The sequence below is a fragment of the Centropristis striata genome, chromosome 5 (assembly GCF_030273125.1).
Source record: "Centropristis striata isolate RG_2023a ecotype Rhode Island chromosome 5, C.striata_1.0, whole genome shotgun sequence".
Classification (NCBI taxonomy): domain Eukaryota; kingdom Metazoa; phylum Chordata; class Actinopteri; order Perciformes; family Serranidae; genus Centropristis; species Centropristis striata.
Genome location: NC_081521.1, coordinates 27,746,549 through 27,765,838, shown reverse-complemented (window position 1 = coordinate 27,765,838; position 19,290 = coordinate 27,746,549). Strand labels below are relative to the sequence as shown.

The 19,290-nt window shown below is 36.4% G+C and overlaps 1 protein-coding gene across 1 annotated transcript; it reads left to right on the top strand.

The window, feature by feature from the left end:
* The first annotated feature begins 8,115 nt into the window (after window positions 1–8,115).
* On the top strand, window positions 8,116–11,977 carry LOC131971533 (galactose-specific lectin nattectin-like). The gene is made up of 6 exons (XM_059333041.1): window positions 8,116–8,181; window positions 9,960–9,981; window positions 10,242–10,336; window positions 10,544–10,678; window positions 11,593–11,701; window positions 11,904–11,977. Exons 1-6 carry the CDS (start codon window positions 8,116–8,118, stop codon window positions 11,975–11,977), a joined length of 501 nt encoding a protein of 166 aa, XP_059189024.1.
* The last annotated feature ends 7,313 nt before the right edge of the window (window positions 11,978–19,290 follow it).

Sequence of the window (19,290 nt, the reverse complement as noted above, 5' to 3'; positions counted from 1 at the left end):
TCGGGCCGAGGTGGCACTGTGGTGGCAGTCTAATTTCATATTTGGTACCGTGACCACACTATAACACTTAAGGCAATGAAATTCATAGGGGTGGTGTAGACTGGCCCCTGTAACGCACACACCCCGACGGCAACCTCTCATTGAAAAATAAAAACTCAGTCAACCAAATAGTAAAGTAGTCTAGCAGACTGATTGGTGAGCCACAGCTCAACGTGGAGACCTTGTACACAAAACAATTACAGCGCATTACTGGTTCAATTTTAAATGACAGTTCCCATCCATTGCACACAGAGTTTCAGCTCCTCCCCTCTGGGCGTAGGTTTACAATCCCTAGGTTTAGAACAAACAGACACAAAAACAGTTTTGTCCCTGCTATGCTTTGCACAGGTGTTTATTTATTGTTGCTTTTATGTATGTATTTACTATTTCTATATATACATTTTAACCTTCATCTACGTTTTTACAGCCTAAACAAGTTTCATTTTATTTTGCTGTTTTATTAGGGACCGAGCACTAACGGTAATTTTTTTTTTATTTTTTTAATTTTTTTAATTTTTATTTTTTTTTTACATTTTTTAAAATTATTTTTAATGTTTTTATTTTTTTATTTTTTATTTATTTTTTTCTTCGCTTCTGCGCATGCGCGGCCCTAGTGCACTTCTGCGCATGCGCGGCCCTGATTCGCTTCTGCGCATGTGCGAAAGCCACGCATGCGCAGTAGCACACCAAAGCCGCACATGCGCAGTAGCGCAACAGGGCCGCACATGCGCAGTAGCACACCGGAGCCGCACATGCGCAGTAGTGCACCGGGGCCGCACATGCGCAGTAGCGCACCGGGGCCGCACATGCGCAGTAGCGCACCGGGGCCGCACATGCGCAGTAGCCCACCGGGGCCGCACATGCGCAGTAGCGCACCGGGGCCGCGCATGCGCAGAAGCGCAGGAAAAAATAAATAAATACAATTAAAATAAAAAAATGATTAAAAAAAAAAAATATTTAAAAAATAAAAATTATTAAAAAATAAAAAAAACAAAAAAAAAATGACAAAAATAAAAAAATAAAAAAGTAAAGAAGTAAAAAGGACAGTGGTGGAAGAAGTATTCAGATCATTTACTTCCGTAAAAAGTACTAATACCACACTGTGAAATGACTCCACTCCGCTCATTTTAACTACCTAATAAACTTTTAAGTGGTTTAATTTATAAAAATGGGTAATAATTTTAAATGTATCATGTTTTTCATTTTAAATCTTGACCTGAAAAGTAATTAAAGCTGTCAGCTAAATGTAGAGGAGTAAAAAGTACAATATTTGCCTCAAAATGTAGTGGAGTAGAAATATAAAGTTACATAAAATGTACATAAAAGTACCTCAAAATTGTACTTTAAGTCCAGTACTTGAGTAAATGTACAAAGTTACTTTCCACCATTGCTACCTGCCTCTTCTAACTTATACATATCAGTTAAGAGTCCTCCTTCAGACACTGTATGAGGATTAAAGGGATCGTTTGTGCATTATTATACAAAACTTGTGTTAGAATAATTTGAATATTCTACGTTGTTTAAAATGAAATGATTACTGTGTCTCTCTTTTTGTATTTGCTGTTTGTCTCCACGGTCATCAAAGGTCACTATGCATGCGTAATTCACTAAACCTTGACAATATCTATCTCTATGCATTTATATTAATCAGGCGATATGATTTTGATACAATGATTATGTTTGTGTGTTAATGTTGATTTAGAAACTGTGATTACTTTAATTACATATATTCCATTTGCTTAAACTGATTAAGATTCTATAATCACAAACAATATTATCGTCTGTTTTATATTTTTTAGACTTTAAAATAACAAGTAGACATTGAAGAATCTTTTGGCTCCTGTTATATCTCTGTAGAACATAACAAGGCAGAATGTTTGTCATAACAAGTTTGTTAGCAGGTCAGGGCACGGCCTTGTTCCAGGCAGCAAGATTGTTGCGCGGTGGCTTGACGTGTCCCTGTATTGATTAAGACTGGCGAATCAGCGGATGAAGAAGGCAGCACTTCCTGGAAGAAATCTACCTTCATTATATAATAAACATTTTTAGTTTTGGAACTGGGTTTTTTTTTTCAAGGGGAAGAGACCTGGTTCAGACTTCATGACCTGTAACCAGTCTGTGTGTATCAGGGACAGTTAAAAAGTGAACCCAGAGCTCTGTAACTTCACATAGTTACAGAGTTTATATATAGTTATATAGTTATATAGTATATAGTTTCACAATAAACTTTTGTTAAACTGAGAACTTGGACGTCTGCTGCTCATCATTCCCCATCAATGACTGCGCAGAAATAATTGGTGAGGATTTTTTGTTGTTGGAATCAGATTATTCAATTTTCAGGGTTTCCTCATGCAATTTTTCTAACACTTGGTACAATTATTGTCAATGTCCTCCTGAGGATAACCCTTTAAGGTTTTATTGATCGGGCCGAGGTGGCACTGTGGTGGCAGTCTAATTTCATATTTGGCACCGTGACCACACTATAACACTTAAGGCAATGAAATTCATAGGGGTGGTGTAGACACACCCAGGTTAGTATTCTTACCTTAGATGTTGGATTGATACTGGCACATAATTATATATTTTTTGCTTATTAATAACTTCTACTCAGGTACGATTAAAACAAACGTATTACATTAGGAAAATCTGTGGGTTGTTTCTCAGTGTAGATGTGTCAGGGCGTATCGGTTAACGTGTAAAATGATAATCCCCCACAGCGCTATTAAACAGTATGCATTTACCTTTATGATGTGACACTGACAGACTGTCTGGATTATTATCTGGAATAACAATTAAGACAGAAAGGCCATTTTATATTTATATTTACTTATTTCAGTACATTTGTCAATAAATTTAACTTCCAGTCTTGGTGACTTGACTTTAGATGGCTGACATTATGATCACATTATCTGTCTTCAAAGGATTACAAAATAAATTAATTTGAATAATGTTTTATATTTTTGAGGTGTGGATCCCTTCTTCCATTTTATCCTTCACATGTCACACACTAGTGTTTTCAACATTATTTAGACACTCTTCATAGCTTTTTGTTATATATATTGTGTTCCCTGAAGCATTTAATACTCTCATTTATTTTCCTCCCATAGTCAGTGTGAATCATTGGTGACAGCTCTTTCCAGCGAGCTGCTGGACATCAGTGTCTGCAGGTGGACTGTGGTGGAAAGAACTTCTCCCCTTCTTTGAGGAAGAGCTGCCCAGATGTCTTCTTCTTCCACTGTGATGGCAGCAGCAGCAGCATGGGGGAGGTCAGCAGGTCAAGCTGCTCACCATCATGGAGAACTTTTCTAGACTTAAATATTGTCCACATTGCTGTTTTTATGCATTTCAATAAATTATATTTACATTTGAGCTAACGTTGTCTTTATTGCTGTGTGAAAATGTTAGATTTAAAATATCTGATATAATACAACACAGATAAAACATTAAGCATTTATGTTCAACTCTTATTCCAGGTGATATATGTCTAATTTTAAAAATGTGAGAATACATTCAGGAAGCTGATAAATGTATGCTTTTAATAATATGATTTAATGCAAAAACGTAAAAACACTACAGCAGAAAAAGATTTAAGTTGAACTACACATACATAAAAACATCAATATGTAACCTCAGATATTGATAAATTGTTGATGTGTTTGAGTCCAGTTGTGTCTTCTCATGTGGAGCATCAGAGGTCCACCTTGTCTGCATCACCTGCAGAGGAAAACTTTACACAGACAAATAGAGATGTAAGTAAAATATGTGTTACAACGGACAGGCTTTATTTTCATTTCAGTTTTAATATACTGATTATTGTTTAGGATAACGAAACTCATTCAACAGTATTAACTACTCTCAATGTAGCCTGTTAGTGAACGTTATCATGCTGTAGTATATTTTCTGCCTTAAATAGTATACTGTACGTGACATGGGCAGAGGATATTGGCGCCAGTAAAGAGGGGCCTCTCTGACCCTTTGGGGCTCATCCTGACCCTTGGGAAAATAGAGACATCAGGACTTCTCGGGGAGACTCTGGGGACAGCTGTTTTGACAGTGGAGATGTTGGAATGTGAACATCGATCAGGAAGTAGAAGGGTTTTGGATGTCAGCCAAATAAGGTTAAAAAGTAAATTTAGTGAGTATATTTGGGCTCCTGGAAGACGCGCCCATACGTTGAACCGAGCATATAAGACACCTTCACACAGAAATTTAGAGAGGAGACAGGGCTACATTTGGTGTGGGACCTTTCATCCAACAGCCTTAAAATTGGACAATAGTCTCCTCCACTGTTCCTGTATTTTTGATGAGTTATAATAAAGAAGACTAAAAGGAACTTTCACCTGGTCGTCCATCCATTCTTTTTCACTCAAGAGGGGTAGTGAATCATACACTACAATGCTTTGCACATACTTAACGTTATGTGTTAACTAAAGTCGATCACAATCAGTCGGTTTCTGGAGTGTTTTAATATTCAAATGCCTGCTTTGATAATGATATTAAATAAAAAAGATAAAGTCTGGGGTCCTGCGCCGTCAAATTTTACGTTACCGAATATTTCACAGTCTGAGTCTTAATCTTATACAGTCTATGTTTTTTTCTCGAATTATTACCCCCCTCCCCCGTAAAAGAAAAAAAAAAGCTATGTTAAGTATGCCATAAATTGTAAAATAAATAAATAAAAAAGTCACAGGATACTATGCCATTAAAATGTAATGTAGTGTAAAATACAGCAGATTTAATCCCTAACTTGCCCTTTAACACTATCATATTGTACTATTTGCCATGATTGGCAGATGAAGCACAATCTCTGTGGGTGTAAATAATGAGAATTAAATCCGTCCTAAAGGAAGCATCCAGATGGGTTTAAGGAAAATCAAAAAAATATATCATTTCATATGTATTTGATAGGATCAGAATTAGTTTGCATGAAAAACTGCAGAATTGCACAACAATTATCCAATGTATCACAACACAGCTGCTGCTAATTTTTAATGCCCATTCCTATTAAAGCCTTTAAACTAATAACAAATCTGATGTGTATGTTTGCCGTTGACTGTTTCCTATCGGCTATAAATTGCATTACTTTGGCAACTCATGTATCGTCATTACTGCAGCAATAGTGATTTGTTAGTAATAATAATATTTGTTGTTACAGTTTTAAAGGACACAGTGTTAATAACTCCTAAAAAATTTTGTCATAAAACTGCCACAAGGGGGCAGCTGTGTCATAGCTGTCTATTGTGGACCTGGAAACTTGGATTAAGGTTTACAAAGTAATAAGCAGTGTATTTTACTCAGAACATCACCTCAAAGCACATTGGAATAAAATAAATACTCTGTTATGTCTTGTCTTGCCTTTCTACCTGTACAACCTCAGATACACTGGTGATCTATAGGAAGAATCTATTCACAACACCTTTGTTTGAATATATATATATATATATATATATATATATATATATATATATATATATATATATATATATATATATATGTATATATATATATGTATATATATATATGTATATATATATATATATATATATATATATATATATATATATATATATATATATATATATATATATATATATATAGTCAATATACTCAATTTGTCCTTTCTCATTGTTCAATCTAGTAATATAAAACATATAGGATACAAATAATACAAAGCAGGGCTGTCACCCACAATACAATTAACTGCAACAGAAGTGCATCAGTTGCTAAATCACCTTTCAGTCAGAGTGGGTGTGGTAGCAGGTTCATATGCTAACATTTGAGTGGAGCCATTCCTTTATTTATCACATGAGGAACTAGTATGAGTATGAGGAACTGTTGACAGATTTATGTTTATTTAGCCTATTCCTATAATAGAGGAAAAACCTGGACACAAAAGCAGAACCGCAAATTTCAAAAAGGAAATTTAAGAGACAGAGCATGAAAAACTGCTAATATTAGTTAAATCTGCTGGTTGTTGAAGGAAATGTCAGTTTTCTGAATCCACTGTGATTCATTGTGGGAAAATCAAAATCAAATCAAATCAAAATTACTTTATTTATCCCTGAGGGGAAATTCAGTTAGTCTGGTAGAATCTCTGTTAGAATGAGACAGCCTGATGGCTGTAGGAGCGAAGGATCTTTTGAATCTCTCCGTCCTGTAACGGAGAGGAGCCGTCCACTGCTGTTTTTTTGGTCCATAAAGGTTTTGTGTAGCGGATGATCCGGGTATTTCAGGATGGCCTTGAACATCTTGACAGTGCATCTCTCCACCACCTCCTCCAGTGTGTCCAACCTGGCTCCAACCACAGAACCAGCTCTTTAGACCAGTCTGTCCAACCGCCTTCATCTCCGTGTCTGATGCTGCCTCCCCAGCAGACTGCAGCATAAAACAACACACTACCACCACAGACTGATAAAACATCTGCAGCATCTCACGACAGATGTCCAGAGATCTGAGCTTCCTGAAGAAAAAGAGGCGGCTCTGCCCTTTTTTGTTGAGAGTGTCTGTGTTTAGGGGCCAGTCCAACTTATTATCCAGGTATACACCTAGATACTTATAACTTGGCAAAAACTGTAAAATGTGATAAATTACAGCGGAAAACAAAATGTAACTGCCTCACAGTTTGAGTTACTGTAGCTTCAGTGGAACAGTTTAACATGGCCTAAGAATCCTTCAAACAAACTTCTTAGTTGTTCCATTGTGGCCGAGCCACAGCGACCATCACTCAATAGCAGTAGCCATTAAGTTAACGCCCTTGTTTTTCTTTCACCGTGTGCTCCAGCTCATCATAGAGTGCAAATAAAATGTTATGCAAATGATTGATGATCCTTTTTATTTTAGGGGAAGGGTCTAACCTTTACTCCAGGATGTGTCAATATGTAATTTGTAACTCAAGGTGACCTATTGAGTTAATCAGAGGTTTCTGAGACGAAGTATACAAGACGGTTTCTTTTCAAAGACAATCTGCTTCAAGTACGGCCGCATCTGGTCATCACAACAAGGTATGGCTTCATTCTCACCCTTTATAACATCAGCTTCTTTTTTTTTTTAAAGATTATTTTTTTGGCATTTTACATGCTTTATTGAAAGCGAGAGACAGATAGAAAGGGGGTGACCGAGGGGAGGACATGCGGCAAAGGGAGCTCAGGCCAGATTCATCAGCTTCTTAAAGAATATTCTCTCTTGATTATATGTTGTATTTGACTGATTTGTTTGAGCTAAATTAATGTAAAAACAAGACAAACTCTATTCAGTTGTGTCCACTATGAGGGAAACTCCGGGCATAGTTCCATAGAGGGTCAATGAGACCATGTGTATATATGACTGAATGGTTCATGTACCTGTTTTATTATAAAGTCATGGAAAAAAATATTAGACCACCCTTGTTTTCTTCAATTTCTTGTTCATTTTAAAGTCTGGTACAACTGAAGATACATTTGTTTGGACAAATATAATGGTAGCAACAAAATAATTTAAGAGCTGATATCTAGCCATTTTCCATGACTGCATATTGCTGGCAGATGTAGTAGCCAACAATTTAACCCCAAGTAAACATAATGTTGCTTTATGATTATGATTATGATTCAAGTAGAATTAAAAGTTGTCATCAAGTGGTTACTTGACTCTGAGTACAAAAAAATAACTTTAGACAGTTATTTAAAAGGGGTAAGGGGTAAAATGAAAAGTAAAAAATGAGATCAAATAAATAAATAAATAAATAACATGGCCGAAATCATTTAAACCACAGACACTCTTCCTTATGGGTAAATGTTAAAACAGTTCAACTTGCACATGCATTGATAATGTCAATCTCCTGATTTGATTATCATTATACACAAGGACATAAGTCCAAGTCATGATCTTTAAGTTCCGTATAGGCTAAATATTATATTATCTATTATCTAAATTATGTAAACACAATATTTCAGTCATGTTCTCTTCAGTCAAATAAAGACAGTAACAGAACTTAAATGAGATTAAAAAAAACATGTTGCATTAAAATGTATTCATACTACTAAAGTACCTGTAACATAATCCATTTAACCTTATTATCCACCTCTTTTATTTTTAACACAGATGACGTCAGGCTTTACCTACATTGTGCTCCTCTGTGTGACCAGTGGACTGTGGATAGAGGCAAATGTAAGTAACATTTTTTATGACGTAGCTATGGAAAATATGGTAATAATGTAATAAAAGTAACAGACATTTTTTTTTATGAATATCACTGTCCAATAATATAAAATGTTACATAAATATCAACCATGAAGTAAATATGCACAAGTCCACAGTGAACACTGATTCCAAGCAGCAGCTGCACAGCAGTCGGCTCCCACAGAATAGCAAAAAGGAAAAGTAATGAAATTAGTAAATCTAAATAAAAAAGATTGAAAACAGTTATTGTTACTATTTTACCATTTTTGACCACTGGAGAACTGATAAAAATGGCCAAAAATCTTTCAAAAATGTCACATAAAAAAACCCATGGTGTGAGATTTCTGCAAGAAGCATTTTTCTTCACACTTCTGTGGTGGAAACTGCTGAGAACCCCACTTACTGTCAATTTACATATACATATACATACAGCCATGGAAAAAAATATTAGACCACACTTGTTTTCTTCAATTTCTTGTTCTTTTTAATGCCTGGTCCAACTAAAGGTTCATTTGTTTGGACAAATATAATGATAACAACAAAAAAAATCTCATAAGAGTTTAATTTAAGAGCAGATATCTAGACATTCTCCATGGTTTTCTTCATAATAACCAAAATCATTATCAAGAAGAAGAAGAAAACAAGGATGGTCTAATACTTTTTTCCATGACTTATAAGCTTCATGTGACTGTAGCCCTTTTCAGACTGCCGTTTCAAGCTGCAATATTTATGCCACTGTGATGTTTCGCCTGCAATCTGAACGCGCCAGAGGCGTAATGGGGGGAACCAAATAATCCGGCTCTGTACCACCTTCAGAGGTAGTAACAGAGGTGATAAATTGGCGAGAATGTTCAAGGTGGGATCAATGTGAACTGGTGGAGCCGGCAAGACAGAAAATACATGATTTGTGCGACCACTTGCACTGCAAATTATTTGTTTCTTACCAAGATAAAAAAAAACCTTTAGATTTAGAAGTGTTAGGCATTCAACATGCTTATTTCTAGATTTAACAGTTTTAATTTAAGAAATTTTGTCAAGTGAAATTATCTGTCCATGCAGCAAGATCATTTCCCTCAGATTTAGTGTTTTTATCTTGTTTTTAGACACTTTTTTTGCAGTGTGGGTAATAAGAAAGGAGGTGAACCGTATCAGAAACACGCCTCTCACTTGAGTCAGACAGTAATCGAATCATGTTCAGCAAAATAAAGAACAACTATGCTTCAGTCTGTAGAATCTCTACAGAGAGAAACAGCAGGACAGTTCTTCCACCATCATTGTTTTGAATGCACTCTGCACTGCTGTCACTTTTTGTAAACGTACTGCCGCCACTCTGTGACACGCCACTACTGTCTCTTTCTACACCTGCCTGATGCCAGATTGCAGTGTAAATGGACGCCAGTATTACCCGATTGAGGAATCAGTATGAATGTCCTAAAGCGAAATGCTGGCAGCTTGTTATGACACTTTAGCTGGAGTTTTGTGGAAACGCAGACTGAAAGGGGCTTAACATTATCCAAGAGGTCACAGCTGGTCATTTTATACAGTTCGATCAAGTTTAAAAAAATTTTCTCACTACAGTGAAATGGCTGCTGTGGGGACTAACATCACACACGAACAAAACTGGACTCATTGAATCCACAAGTCTCCGCTTTCCAGTGAAACCCAATATATGCAATTCGAAGACTTTTTTTTAGACTTTGTTTAGAGACCCCAGTTTGGAGTTTGGCGCTTTTACATTCCTAATAATGTGTTCTTTACATTCACAGGCGAAATGTTCCTCTCAAAAAGGTTGGTATTTCATTTAATTACAGATGTAAATGCTCAAAATACAGCAAGCACCACTGCCTGAAAGCAGCTGAGATAGCCCCCTACTGGACAGCTTGTGTATAGGCTCTCATTTGCTTTGGTTGCTCTTTCAGTTAATATTCACAAGCTGCAGACACAGAACTACTTCTTTCTCAGTTTAAGATAACGCTTGATCCTTATTTTGAATAACCAGATGCTGAATACTATGTTATTGCCCTTCTAATGTGACAATTGTGTTACAGAGGGTGAATGTATAACTTGCCCTGACGGCTGGACAAAGTTTGACTGTCGCTGTTTCCTATTCATCTATGAGGAAAAGGTCTGGGCTGATGCTGAGGTAATGTATGAAACGACGACAACAACAATACAGAAACTGCCATGCTTTATTTCTAACATTTTCTCTAAAGCAGCAGATGTTTTAGCTTCTCAAGTCCTTCAGAGAAGCAGCAGTCTGATGTTCTTTATTGAAGGCATTCAAACAATGTTTGTCCGCCCATTTGTTGACTGACTTTATTTGTTATTGTTTATTGTTTCCTCACATCAGATCTTTTGCGTAACCAATGGAGGAACTTTGACCTCTCTGAAAACGGCAGAGGATTATGGCTTCTTCAGACAATTGGTGATAAGAGCAACAGGTGCAAATAAAACTACTTGGATTGGAGGCTATGATGCCATCAAGGTAAGTGAGTTATGTGTAGTATTGTAGTAGCATAAAATAAATATACTAATGAATCACATTCTTTGGGTGAGATTAAAAATATTTAACAGAAATATGTTGTCCTCAAAACTCCACCAAATCAATATATTTATATTAACAATTAATCAAATGGGTATGTATAGTATAAAATAGTTTATTTTCATCACTTGTAGTGACAAAGCTTCTACTCAATTCTGCCCATCAGAACCAGTTTTGGACATTAAAAAAACAAAAAAAAACAACACAAAGCCCAGCTCAAAAAAAGAAGTCAGACTGCTGATAAAAAAAAAAGTGGAACATCAAAAAAAAAAAAAAAAATTGGGACACCGATTTACAAAAAACAAGTTTATCAATATGAACATAAAATATATTGTCTTTGTACAATTTTCGATTGACTATATGTCACAAAGGATTCATATATTAAAGCAATCTGTTTTATTTACGTTGAAGACAACATCCCAAACTTTTTGTAATTGGGGCTGCCAATATTTTCCCAGGAGTTGGTGGAGACCAAAACAGAGCTAAATATTGGACTCACCAACTTTAAAAGGTAAAAAAATGTCGTTGGTGTGTTTCTACCAGCCTTAAGTGGTAAAAAATGAACAAAAAAAACTTGTTATTAGAGTTACCCTTCTCTAAAACCAATGAGTTGATGAAAATTGATAAAAAGCTTGTACTATGGGATCTTTTAGCCCTGGGTTTTGTCACTCAGGTCCTACATTATTCTTGGGTGTATGCAGCCTGAAAATAAGACTTGTATTTACAACATTCACCTAAAAAGATACTAGAATTGAACATTAGTCAGTGGATTGTGTGTGTGTGTGTGTGTGTGTGTGTGTGTGTGTGTGTGTGTAGTGTAATTTTCTTGCACCGACTGTTAAAGCTTTTTCTTTCAGGAGGGTGTATGGATGTGGACTGATGGCTCAAAGTTTGACTTCAATGGATGGGCCAAGGGGGAACCAAACAATAATGGAGATGAGGACTGTATGGAGTTTAACTATGGAGGTACAAATCTACAGTATAAGTGTTGTGCATCTGTGATTTTTACGCTGTTATGTTTTTGGTGTGGCTTGGTGGTTCGTCTTCAGCAGGAATATGGAAAAAAGTACTGATCTAAACAAAAATATTTAAAATGATCTAATCCTTTTGAACTTGTCAATAGCAACATTGTGTAACTTTACATTGTTACTTGTTTTGTTCTCTATAGGATTCGACTACGTTAACGACATCAAGTGTGACAACAAGAGATCTTTCATTTGTTCCATGGAGCCACATTTTTAGTGATGATGTCACTTTCATTGGGAAATCAGGCTTCGGTGATAAAAGTAGTTGGAAGATTTACTGACAGTTCCAATTCACTGAATTTGTAATCAAGTTTGACCTAAATCTTTCACTGTCATTCTGAACCACAATGTTAAAGCTATCAGGCAGTCCTACATTAAAAGCACAATGCTTCATTATTTCCATGCCTTCTACATGTTTCATCAACTGGTGAGGGTTTGGGGCCTTTGAAGACTTATTTTCTTAAGAATCTAGCAAAGAAAAATGTGCATCACAGTGAGTTTTCATCCACTAATGTGATGGGAAATTTAGCAGTTAGTTGTATGGAGCTATAACAGTTACAGTTAACTGAGGTACCTCAATATTAATTGAAAATAAAAATGTTCAACTGAAAAATAACCTCCTTGCCCCACCTCTCCATGCCAAAAGAGAGACATTGTAAAAATCCTGACATCGTCAAAATAAAGTGTCATTGTAAAAACCAATGAAACCAATGAAATTGAAGAATCAATCACAATGCATACAAATACCAAAAACTAAATGACATAACATAATTGTGAGATAATATTTTTTTAATGTTTGTGTTTTATTTTTCAGTTGAACATTTTTCAGTGCCAAAACTTTTTTTTTCAATGCCATTTTTTTTTCAATACCTCAGTTAACTGTCACTGTTCTAGCTCTTTATTAATTGTTAGTTGAGCTGAGAGTATCATGATAAACAATTGGTGGCACAATTCTGCAATTTGACCACTTCAGAAGAAAAGGGTGCAATGAAATTAAATGATAATATGTAACTAAACAACAAAATATGATGTAAATGTGGCTTTTATGTTCCTTAAATGTATTAATTTACTGTCTTACACATATGATGCAGGGCTTAGCATGCAGTCATACTTTGTCCTGGTTTCTGCCCGTCTCCCTCTTTCTTTCTTTCTTGCACTCACTGACTGTTGACTGCTGTCAATACAACCTTTCAGGGCTCCCATGTGCATTTACTTATCCAAAAGGTCAAAAAGGAGTGGAAGCAAATGCCTTCTTGCTGTTAAGGGGTTTCTAAGAGATGTGTTTTTATTGTCCTTGCAGAAATACATGGGTTACTTGGAGATTCTTTATTATGAGAGCTGGGGTTTTATTTTAGGTAATAGTGACTTCACAATTGTCAGGGTGTGTTTAGTGAAAGGAAAGGCACTCCCTTCCTCTCAAAGTAGATTTGGCACTCACCAGATTTCTTGGCCAACATTTAACTGTATGTGTAAGTGAGGTGGTGTGTGTATCCATGTGTTTTATGCATTTAGTCTAATGTGAAGAGAGTGAGTTCCTCTCCTTGTGTTCAGTTTTAATTATTGGAGCCTCACTGACCGTATCCTGTGTGCGTGCGTGTGTCATGGATTTGCTTCTAGACAACAATGGAGTTGGTTGATGGCACAGACGAATAACATACATTATATCAGCCTTAGCTATGTAAAAAATACTTGTTAGGAACAATAGTATTTATTAATGGTGAGAGTAGGACAGTTATACTTAAGAACTATCATAGACTGTATAAGATAAGTGGCTTCCATAAAGTGAAGCTAAAGCAGAAGTGCCTTAAACCTGCATTATTTCTAATGGCCAGCAGGGGGCGACTCTAGCAACAGGGGAAAAAAGTCAGATTTTGTAAAAATCAATGAGAGAAAACCCCTCAATTTTACTTGATTTATTAGCGGAGTGGACTGTTTTTACTTAAATAGCTGTTAAATTGTTTTTGGCTGTTGTCTGTGTTTTCGTCTTAGAACTTAGACACTTTCACAGCTTGTTTTCAGTTCATGAAATTTGATAACATTTTTATCACCTAAAAATGTTTTGTTCAGGGTTCAGTTATACTTGAGGACATTTTGTTGTACATTTTGTTTCAAACCTGATTTAAAAAAAGCATCCCAATTACTTTACATACATGAATTATGGATGCACCTTGCCAACAAAATAACGAGAGCTAACTTTAACTGGTGACTTAGCATTTTCTCTGCAGTATCTGGTGCAGCCGGTCTGTTAAGCTGTGTAACCTCCCCACCTCAACACACTCCTCCAAATGTGGTCACTTCTGGACCCAAGAAACCAAAATGGCTATAGCCAAAATGTCAAACTTGAGGCTTCAAACGGCAGTCCAAAAAACAAAACAAAACAGTGGGTAATATCACATTGCATCCACTTCTTTTATACAGTTTATGAGAAATATTCATTACAGCAACTCAATCCTTTTTCAAATGAAAGAAAAATGGTCATTCTTACTCCTTCTTTCAGACTTTTGCCTTGATCTCCTTATTTTATACACCACCAACCCATTCTCAGAGATAGAAAGATACAAAAGAATACAGCTGAGTTTTAAGTGGCTGCTTTGACGTAAGACCTCCTCAAGCTTCCTCTAATACTGACCTATTTTAGCTACATTTACACACAGAGAAACACACACTCACACACAGATCTATATCTTTAACCTCAATGCCTCCTGAGTCTGACTCTGCAGTTAGCATGACATCCTGTGCTCCCACACTTCAGTTAAACCCATTCATTATTTCACTGTGGGATTTAAATCTTAAAGCAGGGTTAGGTTTTGAGGCAGAAGTCTAGAAAAGATAAAAACAAGTAAAAGTTAAGACAAAGTTAGAGGTGTGTTTGCATAATGTTCTTTGGCATTTCCCGCTCCTATAATCCCACATCCTGAGTTGGCTGAATTAACAGTGAATCAAACAGCCCTGGAGTTAAATCTACACCTTAGTTTGACTCCAGCAGTGGGATTTGAGTCTGTGAAATTGCCTACTGAATAAAATCCATGGAATTAACTGAAGCTGTGTCTCGAGGAACAAGTAAATCTATTCTTGTTGAAATATTTATGTGCCGTGATTGAGTAGATTTTTCCAGTTTGATGAGTAAAGCCACTAGACATGTAGTTTAGAAGTGGTAATAGATTTGTTTAAAGGAAGATCAGCAAACAACCTTTGTTTGTAAGTACCTAAAAATCATTTCACGAGCTGAACTGATCAAATTTAATTCAAAGCTATGTTTTAGATAGTTTGCAGTCAAAAGTAATTTCATCAAAACCTTTATCATGGTCTTGCTAAGCACAAAACCGCCCGCAAACAGCAGGCCGCCAGCTAGCCTCTTACCAAACCGAACAAGCAGGTTGCACCATGCATGTCTCCTTCATAGATGTCATGAAATCTAATAGTATGATACTCATTCATGCATGCAGATCCAGGTCTAATTAATAACTTTAAACAAAACAAACCAGTCACCAAAATACTTAAACTACTCAGCAGCCCTTCCATCTCCCCTCTGATGTGTTAGTTTGGTCAAAACAGGAAGTGGTTCTTTTGTTTTCAAATATTACTATGGTGTCACTTCCTGTCCATCAGATCATTCTTGTCCAGCATGTTTGTACTCACAATGCTAAGGAAATGCTAAGGTAGAAGGAAAAGAAAGTATGCATCTGAAGCAGTAATAGTGGAGGCAGAACGACTAAAGATGAGGGGACACTTTCATTAAATGAGACACCTCACTTGTTAAGAAACACAGATATAGGATACTCTCCAATATCCATACTATTTGGTATGCCAGAAAAATATTTAGTATATCCCAATAGATTATATGTCAATAAATACCAGTATGTCCATTAAATCCAGTCGCATTTTGCAGCAAGCCAGCATGCTTTTCTGGATATTACGACCACTTGAGGTGACATGGTGGTTTGTCCCTATGCATAATGCATGCAACATGCAACACGTAAGGCGAGCTGCAGTCGATATGTGGTAAAAGTAAAAACTATGCAATTTTTTAATGTATAATTATGAAACTGCTCGCAATAAAGTCTATTATCTGGATATCTGATGGATTATCTTGAGTAATTCGGTCATGATTTCAAGGAAAAGACATTGCTGTTGAGTTTTTTCAAATACAATTTTTTTGGTTCTTTGAGCAACAAAAGCGAAGTGCCTTATCAAGTTCGACATGTTAGACAGCAATAATCAGCAACTGATTGATGATGTGAAGGAAGCTAGTAAAAGCTTGATTGATAATGGCCATTATGGTACATAAATAGCTTCCCATTGCTAAACAACTTAATAATCGTGCTTACTAGCATTGTTGAAGGCCTTTCTTATAAAGCCAGTAGAAGGCTTTTATTTTGAAATTACACTCGAAGTGTAGTTGCATGGTGCGCCTGATTTAAAAATGTTTTTTTAAGAAAACTGAAGATTTGTTTCACAGAGATTGTAATTGTTAATTACAAACACACACCTTAAAGACAGAGGGAATAAAATGCGACCTACCTATAATGCTTGTTTTAGACTGAGCTTGACATCTTAGTACTGGGCAAGAAAAAAGCATTGCTATTACAGAATTTACGGTAATCACCACCTCGATCAGGGAATGCCATGAGAATGTAGAATCATCCTGAATAGTAGGTGAGGCGACCTGAACAGCAGCACGTGTGGGAGAACAGCTGATTATGTGATTGACAGCCCCAGACAGGATGGCAGTGAACATGCGCGAATGTTGAATGTATGCAGAGGTGGAAAGCAAGTACATTTACTCAGGGACTGTACTTTTTGTGGTACAATTTTGAGGTACTTGTACTTTACTTGAGTATTTCCATTTTATGTAACTTTTTACTTCAACTCCACTACATTTTGAGGCAAATATTGTACTTTTTACTCCACTACATTTAGCTGACAGCTTTAGTTACTTTTCAGGTTGAGATTTAACATAAAATATATGATCAATTTAAAGTGATTAGACTTTAAAAAAAAAAAATATTCTAACAGTATATAAAGTAACTAAATGAGCCCTGCATCTACAACATTAAAACGCTGCTTACATAAAAGCATGACTACAAATAACGTAATAATATATTTAGAATATATAAATCAATCTGAGTGAGTCCATTCTGCATAACGAGTACTTTTACTTTTGATACTTAAAGTATATTTTGATGCTGATACTTTTGTACTTTTACTATGGAGGACTTTTATTTGTAGTGGAATCATTTCACAGTGTCATATTAGTACTTTTACTGAAGTAAAGGATCTGAATACATTTTACACCAATGTTTGGGCTTAAAAAGAGACAAGAAATGAACTATCGTTAGAGCTTCATGTTCAGAGTCACTTTCCTCTGTATTTGTTATACAAACAGCAGATACAGCCAGGGGTTTTACACTCTGCTCGATTGTTTTACTCAGTGTTGTTCCTATCTCTTCCTCTGAGCTATTTTTTCTTCTTCTGTATCTTGTTTTTCAGCTGTTTCATGTTCTCTGGCCATGCTTTCCTTCTTATTTCATTCAAACTCCTCTTTATTGTTTCCCTCCTACCCACCCAGACTGCAAAACGGATCATATTTATTGCCACTTGGAGCCATATGGGGATTCAAGACAAACAAAAGGATAAAATGAATATAGCTTCACAGAAAATGATAATCAAATACTGAGTTTGTTTAGTCTGCAGTTTTGGCTGCTTTACAGGGAACAGGGAGTTAACCGGTGCCTAATTACTTTCTCTGTATAATTCTAGCTTTCATATTGTGTGTGCTTTCCAAATGCTGCTGCAACAAAACACCATCTGTCCACTCCACCTAATGGGTTAGGACTCTTCTTAAGCTCTCCTGTATTCATAGAGATAATAAGCACTTCCACAGCCGAGGGAAGTTAATAGCATTTATTCCCATCTGTGAAGCCACAATACCAGCAACATTTCCAGGCATTAATAGCCAGGTCAAAATGAAAGTCAATATGAGTGTAGTGAGGTCCCAAATCAAAGCAAGCGGGGTTAGGCATTTTTTTTCTTTTTTTTTTGTCATCATTGCTAAAAAAAAAAATCCATAATAACCTTTCACTGCCATTGATGCAATGCAGTTAATGGGATATGATATAAATTAAATGTCTCACTTGTTTCTTTTAGCCTTATAATCAGTTTGAAGGAAGTTCCTAGTCAGATAAAGCCGTTGTTAACATCAGCTTGCAGTCTTCAACTGCTATTTATTGTTACATGCAAAACGACCTAAAACATGCAAAACTACCGCAAAGATTTTACTCTTCAAAGTAATTTGATGATGAATTCTTGGTGAATGAATGTAGCTTAAAACTATCATGTCAGATATTTTGTCAATTTTCCTCATCCTAATGTGACTTTTGGCAAATCTTTTACAAACTATTTTCCCTCTCCATATTGTCTTCACTTAGGGCCTGTTTACACGTCAATGCGTAAAAAACGACAAAGTATTTTATCAGATGTGCCTTTCGTTTAGACGGCGTCTGCGTTTTTGGGGCTTAAAAACGCAAAAAAAATGAAACCACCTTACAGAGAAATCTTAAAAACGTTCCACCAATGCGTTTCCGTCTAAAAGGTTGAAAAAGCAAAAGCTCTAATCAGCTCACGCTGGCTCTCATTGCGTACGCGTTTACGTAACATCCATGTGCACATGTCGGACTATTTCCATCAGTCAGACATTCAAGTTGCCCTAGCAGCTCTGATAACTATCCAGGAATCATTTCAGCAGTTAAGCAGAATTATCACAGATAATATAACAGAACAGAGAAGGCGCATTAATTACCTAGGGCAATTTTTTCTATTTCTATTTTTATTTTGCGGTACTAGGAAGAGAAGTAGAAGAGAAGAGAAGTGTCTACGCGTTGTGGGCGGCTGTGGCTCAGTTAGTGGAGCGTTCGTCCAGTGATCGGATGGTTGGTGGTTCGATCCCTGACCATGGCAGCCTACATGTTGAAGTATCCTTGAGCAAAATACTACCCCAAATTGCTCCCGATGCTGCGTTCATCGGTGTGAGAATAAATTCCCAATGGTGGTAGGTGGCACCGTTTAGGCCTCTGCCACCTGTATGAATGTGTGTGTGAACGAGTGAATGGGCGCAGTCTGTAGCGTAAAACGATTTGAGTGGTCGCAAAGCGGCTAGAAAAGCGTTATATAAGTGCATTTACCATTTACCATTCGCAAGCTCTTGGTGGTGTTATGTGGTAGTGCTTCACAGTACCTACCACCTGGCGTGCATGCTATCAAATTTCACTGACTTTCACCGAATGCATGCAAATTTCCCCCTAAATGCAATGCCACATTTGCGTTTTCTGTCCAGATCGTCTCCATCAAACAGGGCCTATTTCTGTCCCCCTTTCTTACTCCTCTTTCCCTTTTTTTAGTCATGCTTGGCATCATATAACTTTTCTTCCAAACTGCGCAACAAGAGCTTAACCTCTCGCAACTAATCTGACAAGACAAGAGAGGAAAAAGGGACATTCAATATGTACAAAATGACGAGAAAACAAACCATAC

What these genes read in the sequence shown, in the direction of transcription:
- LOC131971533 (XM_059333041.1), top strand. Translation starts at nt 8,116, where the DNA reads ATGACGTCAGGCTTTACCTACATTGTGCTCCTCTGTGTGACCAGTGGA. An exon ending in AGGTCTGGGCTGATGCTGAG is followed by an intron (nt 10,337 to 10,543) that starts GTAATGTATGAA and finishes TCCTCACATCAG; the next exon opens with ATCTTTTGCGTAACCAATGG. An exon ending in GAGGCTATGATGCCATCAAG is followed by an intron (nt 10,679 to 11,592) that starts GTAAGTGAGTTA and finishes TTTTTCTTTCAG; the next exon opens with GAGGGTGTATGGATGTGGAC.